Source organism: Stigmatopora argus, chromosome 22, assembly GCF_051989625.1.
Source record: "Stigmatopora argus isolate UIUO_Sarg chromosome 22, RoL_Sarg_1.0, whole genome shotgun sequence".
Taxonomy (NCBI): domain Eukaryota; kingdom Metazoa; phylum Chordata; class Actinopteri; order Syngnathiformes; family Syngnathidae; genus Stigmatopora; species Stigmatopora argus.
Genome location: NC_135408.1, coordinates 8,522,464 through 8,542,869, shown reverse-complemented (window position 1 = coordinate 8,542,869; position 20,406 = coordinate 8,522,464). Strand labels below are relative to the sequence as shown.

The 20,406-nt window shown below is 41.2% G+C and overlaps 2 protein-coding genes and 1 long non-coding RNA gene across 7 annotated transcripts in view; 1 reads left to right on the top strand and 2 right to left on the bottom strand.

Annotated features, from left to right (window-relative positions):
* The window catches only part of LOC144067819 (ribosomal protein S6 kinase beta-1-like), a 44,513-nt gene extending 42,614 nt beyond the window's left edge, over window positions 1-1,899 (top strand). For all 5 annotated transcript variants that reach the window (XM_077591795.1, XM_077591794.1, XM_077591798.1 and 2 more), the window contains 2 exons: window positions 73-185; window positions 298-1,899. In XM_077591795.1, the coding sequence (XP_077447921.1) occupies window positions 73-185; window positions 298-520 (336 nt within the window). In that variant the 3' untranslated portion in view covers window positions 521-1,899. The remainder of the gene's footprint in view (window positions 1-72; window positions 186-297) is intronic.
* Window positions 1,900-4,935: 3,036 nt separating this feature from the next.
* Window positions 4,936-7,490, bottom strand: LOC144068618 (uncharacterized). Its single transcript, XR_013298220.1, has 4 exons — window positions 7,424-7,490; window positions 6,009-6,096; window positions 5,790-5,936; window positions 4,936-5,043 (listed from the first exon to the last, which is right to left on the bottom strand). It is a non-coding gene; the product is annotated as an uncharacterized LOC144068618 (long non-coding RNA).
* Window positions 7,491-8,406: 916 nt separating this feature from the next.
* rnft1 (ring finger protein, transmembrane 1) lies at window positions 8,407-11,540 on the bottom strand. The gene is made up of 9 exons (XM_077592373.1): window positions 11,361-11,540; window positions 10,470-10,811; window positions 10,278-10,354; window positions 10,091-10,191; window positions 9,863-10,016; window positions 9,612-9,770; window positions 9,473-9,538; window positions 9,307-9,408; window positions 8,407-9,235 (listed from the first exon to the last, which is right to left on the bottom strand). The coding sequence occupies exons 1-9, from the start codon at window positions 11,365-11,367 to the stop codon at window positions 9,101-9,103; spliced, it is 1,143 nt and encodes a 380-aa protein (XP_077448499.1). The 5' UTR covers window positions 11,368-11,540; the 3' UTR covers window positions 8,407-9,100.
* Between the last annotated feature and the right edge of the window lie 8,866 nt (window positions 11,541-20,406).

Genomic DNA, 20,406 nt, shown 5'->3' with positions numbered 1-20,406 from the left:
AATATTCTTGATTGTCTCGCTCTCGTGTCAAGTTGCGTTTCGGGCCGACTGAGTTTCTCGCCTCGTACGCAGGGTTTCACGTACGTGGCTCCGTCGGTACTCGAAAACATCAAGGGGAAGTCCACGCCGGAACCCAAGCTGCGCTCGCCTCGCAAATTCCCGGGAAGCCCGAGAACGCCCGTCAGGTGGCCGATACGTTGTTGTTTTTTTCGCTCCTCGTTTGGAGATGATAAAATGTTCAACCGTGGACTGGTTTTATTTTATTCTTTTTTTTTTCTTCCTCCCCCTTTCTCGCAGCCCGGCCAAGTTCAAGCGGGGTGACGGTTGGCCGTGGGGGTCCACGGAACAACCCATGGAGGTGTCGTCGTCGGAGCAAACGGACACCTCGAGCAGCGGCGCGTCGGAAGCCTCGGCGCCGCTGCCCATCAAGCGACCGCCCAGCGTCAGCGCGCCAACTTACAAAAAACAAGTGTACCCCCTGAACTCCAAGCGTCCGGAACACCTCCGGATGAACCTATGACGCTCAGCCCGTTCCCCCCTTGCTTTTTCCTCCCCACCTTTCGGCCGGTAACCTCATCAGCTCTTCCGCCTCCTTTCAAAAATCCGGTTATTGCTTCCCTTTTACGGTGCTCTACATTTTTTTTTTTTTTTAATCCGAAAGCAAGTTTTTCCTATTCACGACGGACAATCGTGCACTTCAAAAGTGACACCAATGTTCACCATTAAGTTTCTTTGAGTTGAATGTAAAAAACTTCAGCCCATGTGAGCCTAAAACTACATGAAATATTACGTACGCTGAAAACCCCTCTCTCACAATAACTCACACAATTTGAAATAGTCATTTACTGAAAGCAAAAAAGTCACATACAATACACTTAAAAATAAACCAATTATCTTAAAAATCTTACTTCAAAACAGATACAAAAAATGTCTCACATACACACCAAAAAAACCCCAAGAAAGCTTGCATCAAAATTCAACATTGATACCAAAACACCTAAAATACACAATCACTGAAATCCTTTTGTGTAATCCTTTTGGATACTACTGAGAGTTTTTATTATTTTTTAATTAAATGTCATTTTTGGCCTACCTCAAATTCAAGCTTTTTACATTTCACGACAGAATGTTCTTCCAAATATTCGCCATCCCTGAAGTTGCTGCTGCACACACGACTCTGGATTGAAGCCATTGGAAGTTTTTTTTTGTGTGACACTTATTTCTAACGGCAAAGATAAGTACCACCGAAACATGGGCAAAAATCTCCTTTTTTTAAAAGCAAACCAAATGCTTTATATTTGTTTCTTTAGATTTCAATTGATTTCCTTCCATCAACTGTGAATTTGTTAGCGTATTGATTTTAGCTCGCACTATGCAAACTCGGTATTTATTGTCTAGGATTATTTAGACGCGGTGGAAGAATGTTATCCATGCTCAATCTGATTTTATTCACACTGAAAAGGTCAAAAAAGCAACCCCTAATGCGCCATGGATGAAAATTGAGCGAGACACTCCAGATAATTATAATTTGTTGTGGCATTTTTATGAATTTGTTCTCCCTTTGCCAACATGTATATAATGTTAATTACTGATCTTGCCTGAAACTTGAATTTATGCTTCATTTCTGCGTGTTAAATTAGATATGCTGGTTCTTGGTTGATGTGAAAGTGATATAAGTTCATTTTGGGCGAAAAATGTTTGAGGTCCAAAAAATGCGAGCTTCCACACATTAAGATGTTTTGGAGAAGGAAACGTAGGTCGAGCTAGCTTTTACTCACTGTTGAGCAGTGAATAGAAATCAGTCTGTAAAATTACTGAATATTACATCTGGTTCTGAAGATGTTTTTTTTATTTGTGATATTTTCAATAATAAACAGGAAAATGTTTGTCTTAAGGTGATATTGGAGAGTTCAAGACAGTGCATCCATTTTTGGGGAGCTTAATGTTTAAAAACAGAATAATTAGTTCAAAGTAATTTGACCGAAAAGTGCCTAAAGATTGATTGGTATTGGTATTAATTAATTATGGGGAAAAGTACAGTATTGAATGCAGTCGCGGTGGGTGCATTTTCTCGTAGCGCCTTCAACGTATCAATACAACCCTCAAAAACTATTTTATGGCTATAAAACCTCTACTGCAGCTAGAGCTGCGACACAAAAAAATAAACAATAACCAAATGCACAAAAATGGGGTAAAATCCACTTCCTAGCAGCATTTCATGATTAAGTAATAAGTATTGATGGACAAAATATATATGATTCAGATATTTCTTAGGCCAGCAGAGAAGGCCCCGACGGCCCGCCACTGTTTAAATGTCTATAAGTAAAAAACAAACTAAAGTGCATGTCACCACAATGTTCATAATGTGCAATACTGTATTTTAAAGGATTAAAGCCCAACCCAAAAATATTTACTGCTCCCCCCACTAACTAATGCATGTTAAGATGAAAACAATGTGTTTTTTAAGTATGAATGGCCAATCAACACGTATTTACAGCTCCGCCCCCGCCCCGCCCACTGACTAATGCATGTTATTATGAAAACAATGTATTTTTTAAAGTATTAAAGTCCAACCCAAAAGCATTTACAGTGCCCCCCCCCCCACACACACACACAATGACTAACGCACGTTATTATGAAAACAATTTATATTTTTGTGTGTGTCTATTTTTAATAGGCGTGGCCGAGGCCAGAGTTCAAATAGCCGACGTCAAACCCCAAAATGGCTGATGAGCCAGGAGGCAACACGGATGTGCACTGCAGAGCAGCTCAAAAGTGACCTTTTGCCGAAGAAAGCCTGACAAACTTCTCACAGGACGATGCAGCACATTCGGTACGTTGTCATTTGGGGATTTCGAAGCCCCAGTTCTCGTCTTAATAGTGATAAGAGCGTGATTCGTTGACGTGATGTAGCCCCATGTGTGTGCACACAGCAAAATGTTTGCAAACAAATTGGCTACATTGCGTTACCGATCGCTCTTTGTTTAAAAAGAAATCATTCCATTGTGTGTTTCAGTCCCTCAACAAGCACAGACTGCTGGGAAACATCGAGAATGTGGCCAAAACGACCAGAAAGGGGCATCTTGTCGACGCCATAACAAAGTGAGTCATTTTTAAATAGTTCCGATTTTATCTATCCGTGTAATATTTAAACGTCAGCGTTCAGTATTCAAGGATTTGCGCAATTGGCTCGTTTTTCATCATGATACATTCAACTTTTGAATGAAAACACTAACTAGCTTGGTGTTTTTTAATAGCAAAAACCTGTGGATAAGTCACCCACACAAATGCCATTAGTGGACGTGTAAGGAATAAACAGTAATCCCTCGATTATCGCGGTTAATGTAGACCAGACATGGCTGCAATAAATGAAAAACTGTTAAGTAGGGTCATCCCTATTGGATTTAATTTAAAAAAAAACTATAGTAGCAAGTGTAGGAGTAGCTTCCGCTTGTGAGTTTCACATCTTTCTGAACTTACAAATAATAATCGAACATAGGCATTGTCATCATACCCAGATAACTGCGTATGACGAAATTGGTAATTGATACAAAAAATTCTGCCATGTAGTGGAACTGTGCACTCAAATAGATTATATACTTTTACCCCGTTAACTTTCTTAAAGACCTCAGGGCTTGGACCGTTTCATTTTTAGTTTTAAATGTGGTTTTGACAAAACCTAAGTGACATTTATTTAACAATAGTGCAGGTGTCATTTTTGACTCCTTTAAACATTTTTTTTCCTCGGCATAAGAGAAAAACAAGCTTTTTGGATTTTTTTTTGTAAGAATTAATGGATTTGAAATAATTGACTGAAAAACTCAAAACAGAAGTAGCATTTATTTTATTTGTTATTTTCATGTAATTTGTACCTTGTGGGCCCCTGTCCAGTGTGTTTTCTATATTTCCAACCACATCAAGATCCTGATTATTTGTTTGTGGAGGAAAATGTGAAAAATAGACTGGATAGGGGCCTTTAAAGACTCGGATCATTTTTTAGTCTCTCTGCAGCAGACAAAAAGAAAACCAGACCATCAGGAGTTTGTCTAATATTGCCTTTTGCAGTGTCTGAATAATGGGTACCCTATTGATGTTTTAAAGAAAAAAAGCTAAATGTAGGTTTTTTAGTTAAATTAGGCCCTAGTCTGTATTTCTTTTTTCTGTAACGTAATCTATTGTGCCTTGACCCCTTTTTGTTTTCCAGAATTCCACTCAAGGGGGACAAGGTTTCCTGCCTATGTACAGATAGGCTGACGCACCCCCTCATTTCTCGGTGCTGGGGGTTACGCCAGAACCTATCTCCAAACTTTTTCAAAATAAAAGGTAAGACCTTGTGAATGGTTTTTTACTTAACTTTGTGTATTGACCCCTTTTTTTTTTTGTTTTCCAGAATTCCACCCTAGGGGGACAAGGTTTCCTGCCTATGGACAGATAGGCTGACGCACCCCCTCATTTCTCGGTGCTGGGGGTTACGCCAGAACCTATCTCCAAACTTTTTCAAAATAAAAGGTAAGACCTTGTGAATGGTTTTTTACTTAACTTTGTGTATTGACCCCTTTTTTGTTTTCCAGAATGCCACTCAAGGGGGACAAGGTTTCCTGCCTATGTACAGATAGGCTGATGCACCCCCTCATTTCTCGGTGCTGGGGGTTACGCCAGAACCTATCTCCAAACTTTTTCAAAATAAAAGGTAAGACCTTGCGAATGGTTTTTTACTTAACTTTGTGTATTGACCCCTTTTTTTTGTTTTCCAGAATTCCACTCAAGGGGGACAAGGTTTCCTGCCTATGTACAGATAGGCTCACGCACCCCCACATTTCTCGGTGCTGGGTGTTACGCCAGAACCTATCTCGAGAGCCTGTTTTTCTATGTCAAAATAAAAGTTTTTAAATGTATACATGTTTGTCTTTATCTAACAAAAAATGCAAGTAACAATCGAAGTTAAAAAATTTATTTACAGGTAAACATTTCAATTCTAACATTCAGTTGTCATTACATTGAAGTGTTGATTGGTGTAGCCAGTCTTTTCTCTGTTTTGTCCACCTGTAGACATAAGACAAGACATTTTAGTTAAAGGTTCACAAAACAATTTTACACTTCCAATTAGTTTTTGTAAAATATACTTTGAAAATAAAATTAGAAGAAAAAATAAAACTAGGAAAAAAATGGGGGGAAATAAACACTTAGAAAATAAAAGTTGGGGGAATAAACAGAAAATAAAATTTGATTTAAAAAAAAAAGCTGGGGGAATAAACACTTAGAATTATTATTTTTTTTAAATGGGGGGAATAAACACTTAGAAAATAAAATTAGAAAAAATGAAAAACACTTAGAAAATAAAATTGGGAAAAAAATGGGGTATATACACTAGGAAAATAACATTTGAAAAAAAAAAGGGTATAAACACTTAGAAAAAAATGGGAAAACATTTAGAAAATAAAATTAGAAAAAAAAGCTGGGGGAATAAACACTTAGAAAATAAAATTATTATTATTTTTTTTAAATGGGGGGATTAAACACTTAGAAAATAAAATGGAAAACACTTAGAAAATAAAATTAGGAAAAAAATGGGGTATATAAAATTAGAAAAAAAAGCTGGGGGAATAAACACTAAAAAAAGGAAAAACAGAAAATAAAATTAGGGAAAAAAAGCCGGGGGAATAAACACTTGGAAAATAAAATTTGGAAAAAAAAGCTGGGGAAATAAACACTTATAAAATAAAATTAGAAAAAAACTGGGAATAAATACTTAGAATTCCTGCTCTAACATTAACTGAGATCCTTCTTACCTTAAAGATTTAGTCAAAGAGCTGTGGAAATGAATGGCCAGTGAAACATCACCATGCTGATTTAGGCTTTTATTTAATTTGGATTTTCAGAAGTACCGAGACACCATAGGATTCAAGTGGGCAACTTGCGAGGAAGGTCTCTCAGGCCTGTTGCATGCAAAAAAATAGCAAAAGTTAGAATATATAGAATGGAGATTCAACTTTTTTTTGTAGTTTTACCTTGATCTGGCCCAGGCTCCTCTTCTATAACCTCAAGAGTGCTCTAGGCATGCTAGAAGAGCTGCATCTTGGTGCTAAACAGGGAAAACTTGCACACAAAAAAGCATAAGTTAGCATATATAGAGCCTGTAGATTCAACAGGTAGGCTTAGTTGTTTTTTGGGGGAAGTAGTTTTATCTTGATGCTAAACGGAAAACTTGATTTAACCAAGGTATTTGGGGGTTGCCAAACAATTACGGGATAGAGAAATCTTACAAGAAATTTAATAAACGATCAAGATAAAGAATGAAAATTAGTTAGCGAGTGCCAAGTGCTATTCTTCCTTTTCCAGACAAGGCGATTAAATATACAGATTGATGTTAACAGCTGGGACAAGGGTGTCAAACTCGGGTTGGTTCGCAGGTCGCAATAACGTCAACTCCATTTCACGTGGGCCGGACCATTTTTGAAATAATATTTAGATTTTTTTTATTTTTTAAATTGGATTAAAACTGACTATCAAAAGCCCTAAATATTCAGTTTTTATAGATCTAAAAAAATGTTTGTTTGAGCTTTTTTTTCTTCATTAGGGAAAATATCTTATAATAATTTGTTTTTCATTTCAAAAGGAAACAAAATATTTTTGGGAATATGTTCAATATTAGAGTGGAAAACAGAATTTTTAAAATATATTTATTTTTATATTTTATTAAATGCTTTTTGAACAAAAAAACACAAAAAGGAAAAAATGGATTAAAAACTACAGTTATTGATTTTAAAAGGGGAAAATGAGGAAATATAATATACATGTATAATCTTCATTTGAATTTGATCCTAACAGAAAGTCGGCACTCATGATTTACTTTCTTGGGCCGCACAAAATGACGCGGAGGGCCAGATTTGGCCCCCGGACCGCCGCTTTGACACCAGTGAGCTATGAGAAAGTTGGATTAATAGTTTTGTATACGGCGATTAAATATACAGACTGATGTTAACAGCTAGGAGAAATTTGGCTTAACAGTTTTGTATGTGATTTTTTGTAGTAAAAACAGAACAATTACAAATCGGCAACGGGTATTTAGCAATCGCAATGAAAACTATCATTACATCCAACAAACACAACAGGAACTAAGTCATTCCTTTGGATGTCATTCTAGAGTGAGCATTTACCCAGCAAACTGTCGGTTGATGACTCGGCGTTGTTTGATTAAATTTTAAGTCTTGCCACACGACTCAATAATGGAGAAAACGGACAACATACTTTTTAAGTCAGTTCGTGACACTAACGCTAAGCGCAAACTTAAATTGTCGACGGTGTGCTAAACCTGGCATTAAAGTAAGATATTTGTTGGCGTTTTGGGCTCAATTGATTGCTGAAAAATCTCCTGATAGCTTGATAAAAACGCATTTAGGACAGTAAATTGCTCCATTCCTACCTGGTTGGCGTCTCGTCGGCCGGCAGCGTGGCAAAAGCCTTCCAAAAAGGAACGGTTACTGCGCATGCGCTTAATTAACTCAGCTACGTCGACAATAGGCGTAACCACGCCCACATTGTAGAATAGTCGTGAGTTTTGTGGTCTTGATCTATAAAACAGAAGTAAAAGCGATGGTTAAAAAATAGCGAAATGGCATGCAGATGAGTGATATAGTGGCTGAAACCATGTTAATCGTTTAGTAAATATTTTTTTTCTTTTGACACATTTAATACAAAATTGATAGATGCTTTTATCATTTGTAATAAGAGTTTAGGGGGTAGTATTGGGGACCTTGGAACGGATTAGGGGATTTACAATAAAATGCGACTCTACTGATTTAAGATACGAGTTACAAAAGTATCTCTGGATCGAATTGATTTCGCAAGTAAAGGTAGCAACGTATCTTCAAACTTGTTGTTTGTTTCTATTGCAGAAAGTAGTTTTTCCCCCTTTTTGCAATTGTGATCCCGGTGGAGCAAGTGGTTAGTGCGTCGGCCTCACAGCTCTGGGGTCGTGGGTTCAAACCCAGGTCACGTCCACCTGTGTGGAGTTTGCATGTTGTTCTCCCCGGTCCTACGTGGGTTTCCTCCCACATTCCCAAAACATGCATGGTAGGTTTTTTGGACACTCTAAATTGCCCCTAGGTATGTGTGAGTGTGCATGGTTGTCTTTTGTCTTCTTGTGCCCTGCGATCGGCTGGCCACTGATTCAGGGTGTCCCCCGCCTCTGGCCCGTAGACAGCTGGGATTGGTTCCAGCACCCCCCAAAAACCCAATGAGGATAAAGCGGTTCAGAAAATGAGATGAGATTCTGATCCTTTCATTACTGACATTGTGAAACACCGCCCTCTGGTGGTCATCGATGACCCCCTCATTAAAGGTGGCGTAAGATCTTTAAATATAAAATTGTATTCTGACAGTTCATGAAGAGAACAAAAACATACATGAGATTTAATAAGATATAATTTATTTCTGTTTTTGTTTTACAAGGAAGCAACATTACTTCTGTAAAAATGATTCAAAAACCTTTATAAAACCATGTCAGCTGAGCTGCAACCATATTTTTGGGATGTGAGCTAGAAAAATAGCAACTGGTAGCACCAGTTTACATGTGTACACTCTGTGTGTGACCATCATTTCCGCCTGATACAGGTTGCTGTGGGAGATGGAATCTCTTGAAAAGGCAAGGCAGTTTGCAGTTTGCCGCAGTCCCGAATGGACTTGAAGCCTTCAAGATGAAACAAAGACACATCCCCAGCAGTCAGCCCAGGTCAGAGCTTCCTGCACGTTTGCTTTTCTCAAAATTCACATGTACGGATCAATTGTAGCGCTAGATAAACGTTACTCTCCAGAAAATTATTGATTTTTTTTATATATTTACACTACAAGAATAATTTGGAAGAACAGGATGCTGGTCCATGAGGAAAAATGTAGTACTATTCATTCATCACCCAAAAATAAAAGGGGGGGGTTGGAAATAATATATATGCATAATAGGGAAAGTATCATAAGATCTTGTGAATTGGATTCAGTGGTATGGGGACTTTTACAACAGCTTCCCCAAAAAAGAAAACGGACAGTGTCGTAGAAAGCGAACAATCATTACGATGTCACATTAGAAGACCCCAAACGCGTGCGATTAGTAAATCTGCAGGTGGGGGGATGTGGCTCCGTCTCTCCACTTGTGCACCTTGTCGGTGATGACGGTCCGGCAGAGGGGGCAGCTCTTCTCCCGATTACACCACAGGGCGATGCACTCGTCACAGAATACGTGCTGCGTGGTAGCGGTACATTCCTTTTGAATCTTTTTCCACGCGGGCGAACGAGCGAGACGACCGTCGTTACCTGACAGACGAGCGCTTGGGGTTCCCTGTACTCTCCCTGACAGATGGGACAGACGTCTCCGGACTCCATGCACTGGCTCCGCGTGGCCGCCGTCCCGGCGCGCTAAAAGAACGACGCATTTAGAAAGCGGATCTAAAAATTGGGAGAAATTTTGACAGACACTCACCTCGTTCTTTAAGAAGATCCTGGCGGCCTTGATTAAAGATGTCCACTGTCCGTACAATCCTAAAAGCTGCAAGCGGAGGGAAGAAGAAGAGATTTTGAGAAGATGGCGACGTCGGCGTGTGGTCAAAGAAGCTTCGTGCCTTCAGTATGAGGTAGAGCAGAGCCAGCAAAACGCCCACGGTGAGCGCCGGGGCGCCGTCGGCCTCCTGATAGGTCACCAGGTAGCGGAACCAGAGCGGCGCGGGCGCCACGGCCTGGTACGTCTGTGCTAGTTCCTCGCTCAGCAATAGCCAGCGGCCCTATGGACATGTTCATTCAGACATTTTTAGGTTGAGTTTACGCTGCGTGCTTGTACTACAAAGCTGCTACGATAGCAGCGAGTTGCTCTCACTTGTGTTTGGTGATTGACCAACAAAGTGGGCAGCAGCAGGAGAAGGCACTTGATCCCCATGAAGAGGAATTTCAAAATAAAGTTGGTGATGCCCACTGCCCAGAGGACTTCCCAAAATCCCAGAGGCTCAATAGTGGGACTGAGGAACACGAGGCTGCGGACGGAAACAAACCGGCATTTGGGAAAAAAATAAAGGACAAAGCACCTCACTGGGGTTAGCCACGTTACCAGTTGTAAAGTGACTGAGGGAGGAAAGTGTAGTAAAGCAATAGTGTGGAGGAAACCAGGAGGAGCAGCAGCCAAACACAATGCAGCTTCTCGTGTCGACCCTGAATACACACAAACACACACGATGGTCAAAGCATTTTGGACACGAGACCGTCTACCATGGCGCTTGTCTTTCTCCTGTTCTTACCTGAAGAAACACTTGCATTTGGATGCTTTTATTCACATGGAAAAAAGTGGTGACAAGGCCTACGCCGACTGCCAGTCCTGCTCAAAGAGAAGAAAGCCATGCACACGTCAGCTTGACTCACAATCTCTTCCGGTCATTTTACTGCTGTGTCAGTGCAAACCCGAATTTGCAGTGTGATGAGCGTACACTCACCAAGTGCATGCTGGATGACCAGCTTGGCGCTCAATATGACAAGGAAGGGAAGACTCTTCTGGAGCCAGCGGAACAGGCACCGTAGCTCCGACAGCGAGGCGCCGGCGTCTCCGGAGTCCTGCTCGCCGGAGTCCGTCGGGCGGGGCTCGGGAGTGGGCTGTCGCTGCTGCCCGCGAGCGTGCCCGTGGGAATGGGGGTGGGCCCGCGGGTTGAGTCTGCACCTTCTCGCCGAGGCGCTTCCGCCGGATTCGCCCGGTGCGGCGTTCATGGATACGCGCACCTCATCGGCGTCCGAGCGGGCGGACGCCACTGCGCCGGAGGGTGTCGTCCTGGTGGGAGGCTCTGCTTGCAGAGGAAGAAAAAGGAAGCCATTAAGGGGGGCATTTTCAAGATCAAGATACTCCAATGTTGGATTTTTAATTGTATAATATTTATATAATATTACGATTACTACTGCTCTGTAAGACCCCACTTTAACAAAGACTTAAAAATCCCACCCCAGAGGAATGTCCTTATCTTCATAAATGTGTATGCATGAGGCTAGATGTCTTAAGGCGAGTAGGTAAATAGCGACATGGAGTCACAAACTGCTTAGTTTATGGCAAATCGCATCAAGAATTGTGAATGTCAAGATTAAAATAACAACAAAATAAATGACGGCATCTCTTTTGTGGCAAGTCAACCGATTTGAAAATCGGTAGACGCCCCATTGACTGCAATACTATGTGTCTGAAATACAACATGGCCGACCGTTGACAACGAGCTAACGCTTTGGCTCAAAGCAGGCGAACCACATCTAGCATCACATACATGATCGCTATAGTTAGCATTAGCTCGCCGATGTTTATAGTACGGTCGCTTGAGCAGTCTACCAGTCATCAGGACACTCACCTGTCATTTTGCATCCGGAGTTTCATGATAATTGTTTATTCGCCATTAAACGTAGAAGGTGCACAACTCCAAACGAAACCGAATCAAAACAAAAGCAGTTAAAATGATGACTGCCCGGATCAACCATAAACCTTGGGTTGACGTCACTGTCAACTTCCTCCTTTGGAATTAGCGCTTTATCGCAGTGTTTTGTTGTCAATGGCGAATTAGCGCTACCTAGTGTTCAATTTGTAGAATGTGTGCATGGTACTGAATTTCCTTGCAGTATAGTACTATAGTTGTAGTATTGAGGCGAATGATTTTTGATTTAACGAATCACATTTATTTTATGATTTAGCAAAACATATCTACATTGAAAAATGTTTATTATTAAATAAACTGAATAAACACCCAATTGTAATACTATTTCACTGCAGTATGCAGTAGCTGGTGGGATTTTACAGCTCCAGTAGAGACCTCGTATCTAAGTCAACCTAGGAAGGTTAACTTGAAATATAAATTGCTGTCGGCCAAGATGAATGGGGAACACCACACCGCCGTGACCTGACATGGGCTTATATTTCCTGACATGGGCTTATATTTCCTGACATCGACGTTTGCTCTTTATTCCCTCGGACTACAAATCCTTATTATTCTCTCATGCCGCCCTCAAACATATTGAATGCTTTGCGGAGACATGATGGAAAAGGAACATCTCAACATTTTCCTTTTCAATATTCATTGCTTTTGTGACCAGGATTCAAGTATTAACCCCACCTAGCCCTGCAGCATCTTTTTGATTAAATAATTCATTTCATAGCATTTTTGTGCTTATAACAACATACAGTCAGTCACATGATATTCATTTTAAAACAAGATGCTTAAACATGATGAGGGAAAGATGTAGATAAAGACAAATTGTACTCATCTATCTATCTATTGGATCGTTTATCCATCCTTGGCTAGTTTTCCTAATCAGGCTCAGGGAAAAGTAGGAGTTATTATTCTAGAAGCCTCTGAAAGAAAGGCAATTCACTCATTGGATGATTAAAGGGCACATCCTATATCGTACAATATATATGGACTTATTCGGCCATTGTGTAGTGAACGTGTGAAAGTCAGTATTATCAAGTCTTCAAAATGAATGCTTATTTATTATGTCGTCAGATGTGAGTCAGATAATTTGCCGCTCTGGTGATTATCCAAAATACGGTGTAGGAGTCAGCAAGGGTCAAGAATTGTTCATAATGGTACACCTAAGAAAAGCACAAAACAACAGACAAAAGGTGAACATTAGTATTTTTTTTCCCTCCGCTTAAATACGTTAGTATATCAGAATTGGAGGATGTTTGAAAAGTTAGCCCTCACAAAAGCTTGATTAACTCTGTTTACACATCAATGGTAAGATTTTTATTCCTTTACAATACTTGTCATAGTCACTGTAACAAATACTAACTGAGGAACTAAAAGTATCATCTTATGTAAATAAGTCAAGAAACAAAAAAACTCATGATAATTTGCTCAACGGGTTTGACAGGCTAAATTAGAAAATAAAAGCTCACAATTTTTTTTCTCTCATTATCAGATCAGTGTCAACTTACAAGCAAACGCACCGGAAATGTGTTTCCAAGGTAAGCCATTTAAAATATTAAATTTTTTGAGTGGAGCTTTGGGGGATTGAAATTTCCAGGAGGTGGCGCTTTATGATAAGATCAGGAAACTTGCTCAGCAAATGACAAATTGCTTTTCTATCTTCAATCGCTGATGCTAAACTGTCATTACATCTGTGGGATGAAAGCTCAACTGGATTTTTTTCAACACAAGTTGCGATTGATAAACAAAATAGGGTGAAATAGCAATAAAACATTATAAGACAAATTTTGAAAAAAAGTCATTTTATGGTGACCTTTGCCTCACCTTGCTTTCATCTCAATAGATCTGATTCTCTAAGAATTAGGGAGAAAAATGTGACTTGCTATACTCTTTTACCAGTAAATATCGGCAAAGTAACATTTACCATTTGTTGGTTATTTTCTGTTTTGCAGTAAGAAAACAACCATTACAGGATGAATTAATTTTTATGATATTGCCCCTAATAACATGCTTTTGATTCATATAGTATCTCAAAAATACTACGTGCAATGATTTTTCTTAAGATTTTCCCTTCAAAGTAACAATTTTGGACTCCCTATTAAAACCATGAATATGGAGGTGAAAATTGTGAATTAGGGGGCGGTTTATATGCGAGAATTTGTAAAATTAAACGATTTGTAGCTCTGTAGCAAGGCAGATTTGGACAAAAACTGGAGGTCACCTGGCCCATTTTTAAGGACCTTCAGCTCACTTGATGAGAAGGCATGAAAATACCTTGCAGATGTGTACAGGCTTTTAAAGAAATTTTTGCGCTTATTAGTGTTTTTCTACTGCTTGTCAGTCGTCAGTGTGATTTAAAAAGGTGGGTGTGTCTTAAATTGGCAAGATTAGGTGTGAGGAAATAGCTAGAGGTGGTAGAGTAGCCAAATATTTTACTCAAGTCAGAGGAGTATTACTTCAAAATAATATTATTCAAGTATTGTCACCCCCCAAATTTAGTATCTGTTGAAAAGAATACTCCAGGAATGAGTAACTGCGTATAATGTCCGATTTTGGTTTTTTCCCTTAACACTACGTCATTGTCATGAACTTTTATTATTATACTTTACTATTATTTATGACATGACCATATTAGTGCAATGCAATGACTACACGATCATTGAATTGTTCATTGAATGGAACTGTCCAGCACTAAAAATGGCTGACACATCTGTGCGTCAACTGTGAATGGATTTCTCTCTGCTGGTCTCTCCTTTCAATTGATTGCTTTAATTTAGCCTATAGTGATTAGAATCCCCCCTGCTCGCAATTAGCGTGCACCTTGGTGGTCCGTGTTTAATTACAGCGGCACGCGGATATCGTGCGGCATCCGGTGTCATCGCGGCGAGGCTATTTGGCCCGAAGGAAATCAAACCCACGAAGATGACAGACACCTTTGTTGATGTCATTGAAAACAGTACGTTCAGAAAGTGAGCTAGCATCAGAATACAGTAATCTCTCCATTTTAAGACATTCCCCCGTGGCCCTAATGGCTGGGTCTGTTTGCATTGACTCCCACGGCGCCTTCCCCCAGTTTGGGCGTCTCCTCCGGGCTTTGCGGCGATAGTTGATGCCGCTGTTCTCGGTCTGTGGAGTATGCAAATGAGGCTGCGCCGTCTGATCTATACCGTGTCGCCTGTTTCCTATCCCTCCCACCCGTCCCTGTTATCCCAAGGTCCCTACGGGTGCACGCCACCCGCCACCTTTGCTAACAAGGTGCGTTTAACACCCAGCTGTCACAGCGCTGGGGCAACAAGGCGACTTTATTACCCCGCACGTGTCCCTAATATGATTGCGCAATTTGTCCCTCCACCCGCCTCCGAGATAATCCATATTTTCACATAACGCGCTTGACACATTCCACTTGGCGCCGTTTGATCCAGTCCAAGGACCAAAAGAGCCGTTGAATGCGGTCGTGACCGGACGTTTGGTCGCCGGACGTTTGGTCGCCCGGACGTTTGGTCGCCCGGACATTTGGTCGCCCGGGTGAATATAATTTTGAGAGCTGGTTTCAACAGTAGATATTTAGATATTAAACTCTCACTCTCATGAATATAATTTTGAGAGCTGGTTTCAACAGTAAACTCTCTGTCATGTTGTCAAACGTCCGGCGACCAAACGTCCAGGCGACCAAACGTCCGGCGACCAAACGTCCGAGTACCGAATGCGGACCTTAAGTTCCACTACGAAAAGCAAATTCTGTAGTAGATGTGCACAACTGACCGAGACTTTATATTAATAATTGAAACGTGTTTTTTAAAAAGTGGCTGTTCCACTAGGCCTCACTTCCAACTCCACTTGATAATCTTCCATGCTAATTTGTAAAGCGGGATTCTTAACGGCGGCGTGTTTGATCACTTTAAAGCTCCTCTGCTAGGAGGATGGATACAATTAGTTTCTCCCAGTCATTAAGCAGATAATCTGGTGTTGATTGCCAAAAGCTAATTACAATAACCGTGGCAGGAGTTCAATGCAGCATGGAATCAAACAGCTGTACAGGTAGCGTCACAGGCTTTTAACACAGACGTCCCGCCATTTCCTTTTGTATTGCTCGTAAACCAGGCGCCATTCCGAGTCCAAAAGGAAAACATTTGTCGACGAGATTGACAATGGGGCTCAGTTTAGCGAACGGCGGCGACGGGAACTATTTATAGTCGCGTAAATAACCCCACATTCTCTCTTTGGAGTTGTTTGGTTTCTTTCCTCGCTTGCGATTTACAGTAAGTGAAAAGTTGAAAATATGTAGGAAGGCTTGACACCATTTGGCTTTATATGATCATTGTTACATTCTTTTATCGATGTTAAATGGCTAATAAAAAGGCCCCCTTGTAGGCCTGTTGGTGTAAAGTTATAGTTACCATAAAGGTTAAGGGCTTGCAGCCTTTTAATATGAGCGATAGATAACCTTGCAAAGCCTTCCGTTCTCGGACAAAAGGCCTTTTATGCTTCGCGTGAAGTCAAGACACATAAAATATGTCTGTGCCCTTGCTCTCTTCAAGTCGACTCTCGCAGGATCGCAAAAATGTTAATATGATGAATAACCTCCAGCGACGTCTGCAACGACTGCAAGGTGAAAGATAGCGCCAGTCTTTTGATAACATGGCACGCAGTAGTGGAAGAAATTGATCAGCATTGGCCTTAAATGTAGACACAAATAAAATGTCACAGTTTTGTTATCTTGACTCCTTAACTGCTACAGCAAGTAATCGTATTTCACTGCCAGTCACGGCGAGAGGCGTCCTTGGTAGCTGATGATTTAATACATAAACTAATACATTAAAAATACCTGATTTGTTTTTTTTTTGACCTGATTCCAATCCTCTTAAAAGGATTTCTGATAGATTCCGGTCTGATTTCTGATTGAAAATATCACCCAAAAGGGTCACCAAGTGAATCTTGTGGTACATTTTGATAACTAAAATTTTAGTAAAACAGTTTCCTTATCCATTTTTTGACATTTCTTCCCCTTGAGTGACTAGAACACATGTCAAAGTGGCGGCCCGGGGGCCAAATCTGGCCCGCCGCATCATTTTGTGTGGCCCGGGAAAGTAAATCATGAGTGCCAACTTTCTGTTTTAGGATCAAATTAAAAAGAAAAGTGTAGATGTATATTAAATTTCCTGATTTTCCCCCTTTTAAATCAATCATTGTCATTTTTTAATCATGTTTTTCTGTGTTTTTAGTTTAAAAATCATTTTGTAAAATCTAAAAATATATTTTAAAAAGCTAAAATAAACATTGTTTTAGATCTATAAAAAACCTAAATATTCATGGCTTTTAATACAGTTCTTTTAATCCATTTATATGTAAAAAAAATCTAAATATTATATCTAAAATGGTCCGGCCCACGTGAAATCAAGTTGACGTTAAAGCGGCCCACGAACCAACCCGAGTCTGACACCCTTGGTCTAGAATACTGGATATTGACTGGTAGTTATTCCCTTTCAATCACCCCTAGCCCACTGGATACTTTGGGTATAAAAAAAAACATAATTTCACATGTCTGTACTTCACAATGGATATGCACGTCCAATTCTGAGCGCAAGTGTCCATGCATTTTATTTGTCTGGCCAGCCGGTAGCGAGTTCGGTTCTTTTGACCCATCGCCCTCTCCCACGCCATCGTCTCCAAGATGGCAGCAGGTTGGAACTCATCTCGGGATAATTTGCCCGCCCTTGCTCAGTCTGTCTCTTACCGGAATGAATGCAGATGAGTTTTTTTTCCCTTTTGCACCCTTCGGCGAGAGCGCCATTTTGGTCTGTGAGCACGTGAGTAGGAGGCGATTTGCCCGAAGTAAGAAGTGGATGACGTCCGTGTCTTTTAAAGCGGGAGACAAACATAATCTGATTTAAAGCATGTCGGGAATTGTGAATAATTTCCTCGTTACCCCCGCCTCCTTGTCATATTTCAGAGCATATTTAATTTCGAGGACCAGTATGTTTTGCTCTGCGTGTCACATCTGTGTTGGAGACTGTCACCTGTCAAGGGGGGGGTGACTGGTTAGCGTTCACTCTCTGCGACCCTCTGAGAGCTACAGCTGTCACAGTGTCACTTTTCCCATCCATAATTGAGGAGTGCACACCGCACAAAGCCCATCAAACCATGTCAACCATTTCCACTTGCTCCTGTTAAATAATCAAGCGGAACCAACAGCGCCATGGGGAAAATCTGCACGCCTTGTTTGTATCGCTGGCTCGTTCCATCATTCCGACATTTTATTCTGACCGATCCGAAACACGCAGACGTAAGCATCGAATACCGTCTGCTCAAAATATGGCAGGCTCATGGCAGTCCTCGTCCTCTGAAAGTTGGCTGTCGCCGCGTCTTATCTCTTGTCAAGTCATCGCCGTGTCATTATTAAGCCGCACGGTGTGGGCTGACTTTATTTCATCAGGGAACGTTTGCGCCATCTTGGGTGTCATCCTTCCCTGGTCGTCTCTTCGTGTCGCCACACCTAGCTCAATCCTGTCCTGCCGTCTTTTACACTCGCTCCTGGCTTTTCTGTCCTTGCCTTCTTGTTTCCCTCCCCTCCTTCTCTGCCTTTTCCTTTTCTCTGCTTCCCCCCCTTTTCCTCTCCTCTTCTCCATCCTTTCGAAATCTCTTGTTGCCCTTCTGTCAAAATTTCCTCGTTTAATTCTCCTTGTGTTATCAGCGGTACTCGGACGTTTCGTCAAAAGACATTTGGTCCCCGGACGTTTGGTCGACCGGACGTTTGGTAGAACGGACGTTTAGTCGACCGGACGTTTGGGCATCGGGTTGTTACTGTTGAAACCAGCTCTCAAAATTATAATCATGAGAGAGAGAGAGTGAGTTTAATATCTAAATCTCTAATATCAAAATATCAACAGTAAACTCTCTGTCATAATCTGACAGCGCGCGAACCCGGCGACCAAACGTCCGTTCTACCAAACGTCCGGTCGACCAAACGTCCGGGGACCAAACGTCTTTCGACAAAACGTCCGGTCACAGTTATCAGCATACTGGGACACGCTGGCCCAAAAGTAGTTCCAAATTCCTTTCTACGTATAAAATGCCGCATTAGTCCAGGACCTAATTAGGACCTTTAACCTCCATTCTTTTTTTTAAATGACTCCTTTTCACTCCTATTCTCCCTTTTTCTCCTCCCAATCGCCTCAGCCGACTCCCCCTGTCCCCCTGCCTTTACTTTGCCACCTTGTAACTGCACGGGCCAATGTAATGAATCAAAGCAAGTGGAAAGCCCCCAGAAAAGACATACAGTCCCAGCCCAGCCCACTGCATGAATCTCTGTATAATCGAGCATCGCCTCCTTCACAGTGGGAAGGCAATGACTCACGCCGTTAGCGTGCCGAGCCTCCATTAGTACGACGCTAGCACCCTGCCAATTATGAGCCTCGCTGACACACGTGCTCTCATGCACGGCGAGCGGCGGGACTACGAATTCGGGTGCCCGCTAAGCCCACCGCTCCAGAAGGCCAAAGAACAGCTTCGTCGGGGGAAAATAATTATTGCTTCCAGGACGGGAGTTGAAATGATCCAGTAAAACGTGTGGATAAATTGCTCGGGGTGATCAAAAGAGCTGTCGGGATATGCACGCGCGTTACGGGAAGGTAGATTATGGTGAAGTTTAGTGGTGAATGATATGTAATTAGTATGTAGCGAGGAATAATGGTGTCTTCCTACTCTGAATGTATTTGACAACTACGCAGTACTCTCTAGGGGGAGGAGCTTACTTCTTTGTGTCATCCGAGGAAGTCGAAAAGATGCGTGAATGAATGGATTTAGCCAATGCCAAGATGCTGTCATTCCGACTGGCGTTAGATGTCTTTGTTCCTGTGATAATCTCTCAAAAATAATTTGTCTTGTACACTTGGCCAACATAAATCATTTCAAAAAAATAAGATCTGAAGCAGCTGGGATTATTAAATTGCTTGTAAGCCACCTTTTCTTGTTTACTGATCAATATTTGACAATGGAGGCAAGTTGTGGCTGTCTTCCAGTTTCAAAGTGGCTGGCTGCCCAGTTTTTATTGGCCCGCGGAAAATTGGGAATAGATCATTGAATATGGCCCACAAAAGAATCTTAAATGGAGTTTACATTCTGTTTCAAGTGGTGTAAATTAGGACACATTTTCCGTTGATATTAAATAATGGATTGGTAGCAACAACACGTCTGCGTTTTTAAAAGGGACAACAATTTAGGCAATATTTGAACAAGAAATATTAAGTCAATAATTTGTTATGGAGGGCCACACAAACTAACGTGGTGGGCCAGATCTTGGCCCTGGGCCTTAAGTTTGACACCTGTGGTAGGATAATACATTTGGAATAAATTGGGTTGTGTAGTTTTTTAGAAGTATGTGTGTTATTGCCTTTTTAGCAGCAAAATTCTTCCCCAATATCGTAGTAGTCGCTCTATTCACACAACAATTGTCAGTCACTGTTTTGATTCGCTGCCCTGAGTTAACAATGTGACCAGGTTTTGTAGTGAGAATCAATACGAGCGACTTAAAGTGTCTGATCGGCTTAATTGTCCATTTCATTGGAGGACTCTTCAGCTACACTAACCACAGTGGCTGATTGTAAAATGGAAACAATGGCAGGTGAATGTAAAACAGCCTTAGTAATACACAGTATTTGGGAATCACAAGTGTATTGGGTTAAGTATTGTTGGACGATACTACGCTTTATCGTATTGTACGGGACGAGGCCAAACGTTAAGACGCCGTGATGTCATCTGTTCGTTCGGGGACACTCTGGCTATCAGCGAATGATGTCCTGTACTTCTTGTTCAAAGCTTATTTTCTCGCGGTGCAGGATGACATTTATCATCTTAGCAGGGCAATTTAAATGATTTTACCGCGCACGACCAGACTTTCTCGCGGTGATGTAGGTCAGAGATTGTTCTTAATTATGGTTGTGTTTCTCAGCGTCTAGTCGGCGCGTCCTTGACTCCC

Bases quoted from the DNA above. Each gene is read 5' to 3' on its own strand.
- rnft1 (XM_077592373.1), bottom strand. The intron at 9,771-9,862 runs GTGAGAGCAACT...ACATGTCCATAG, and splicing joins TGGTCAATCACCAAACACAA to GGCCGCTGGCTATTGCTGAG. The intron at 9,236-9,306 runs GTAACGACGGTC...GCTACCACGCAG, and splicing joins CCCAAGCGCTCGTCTGTCAG to CACGTATTCTGTGACGAGTG.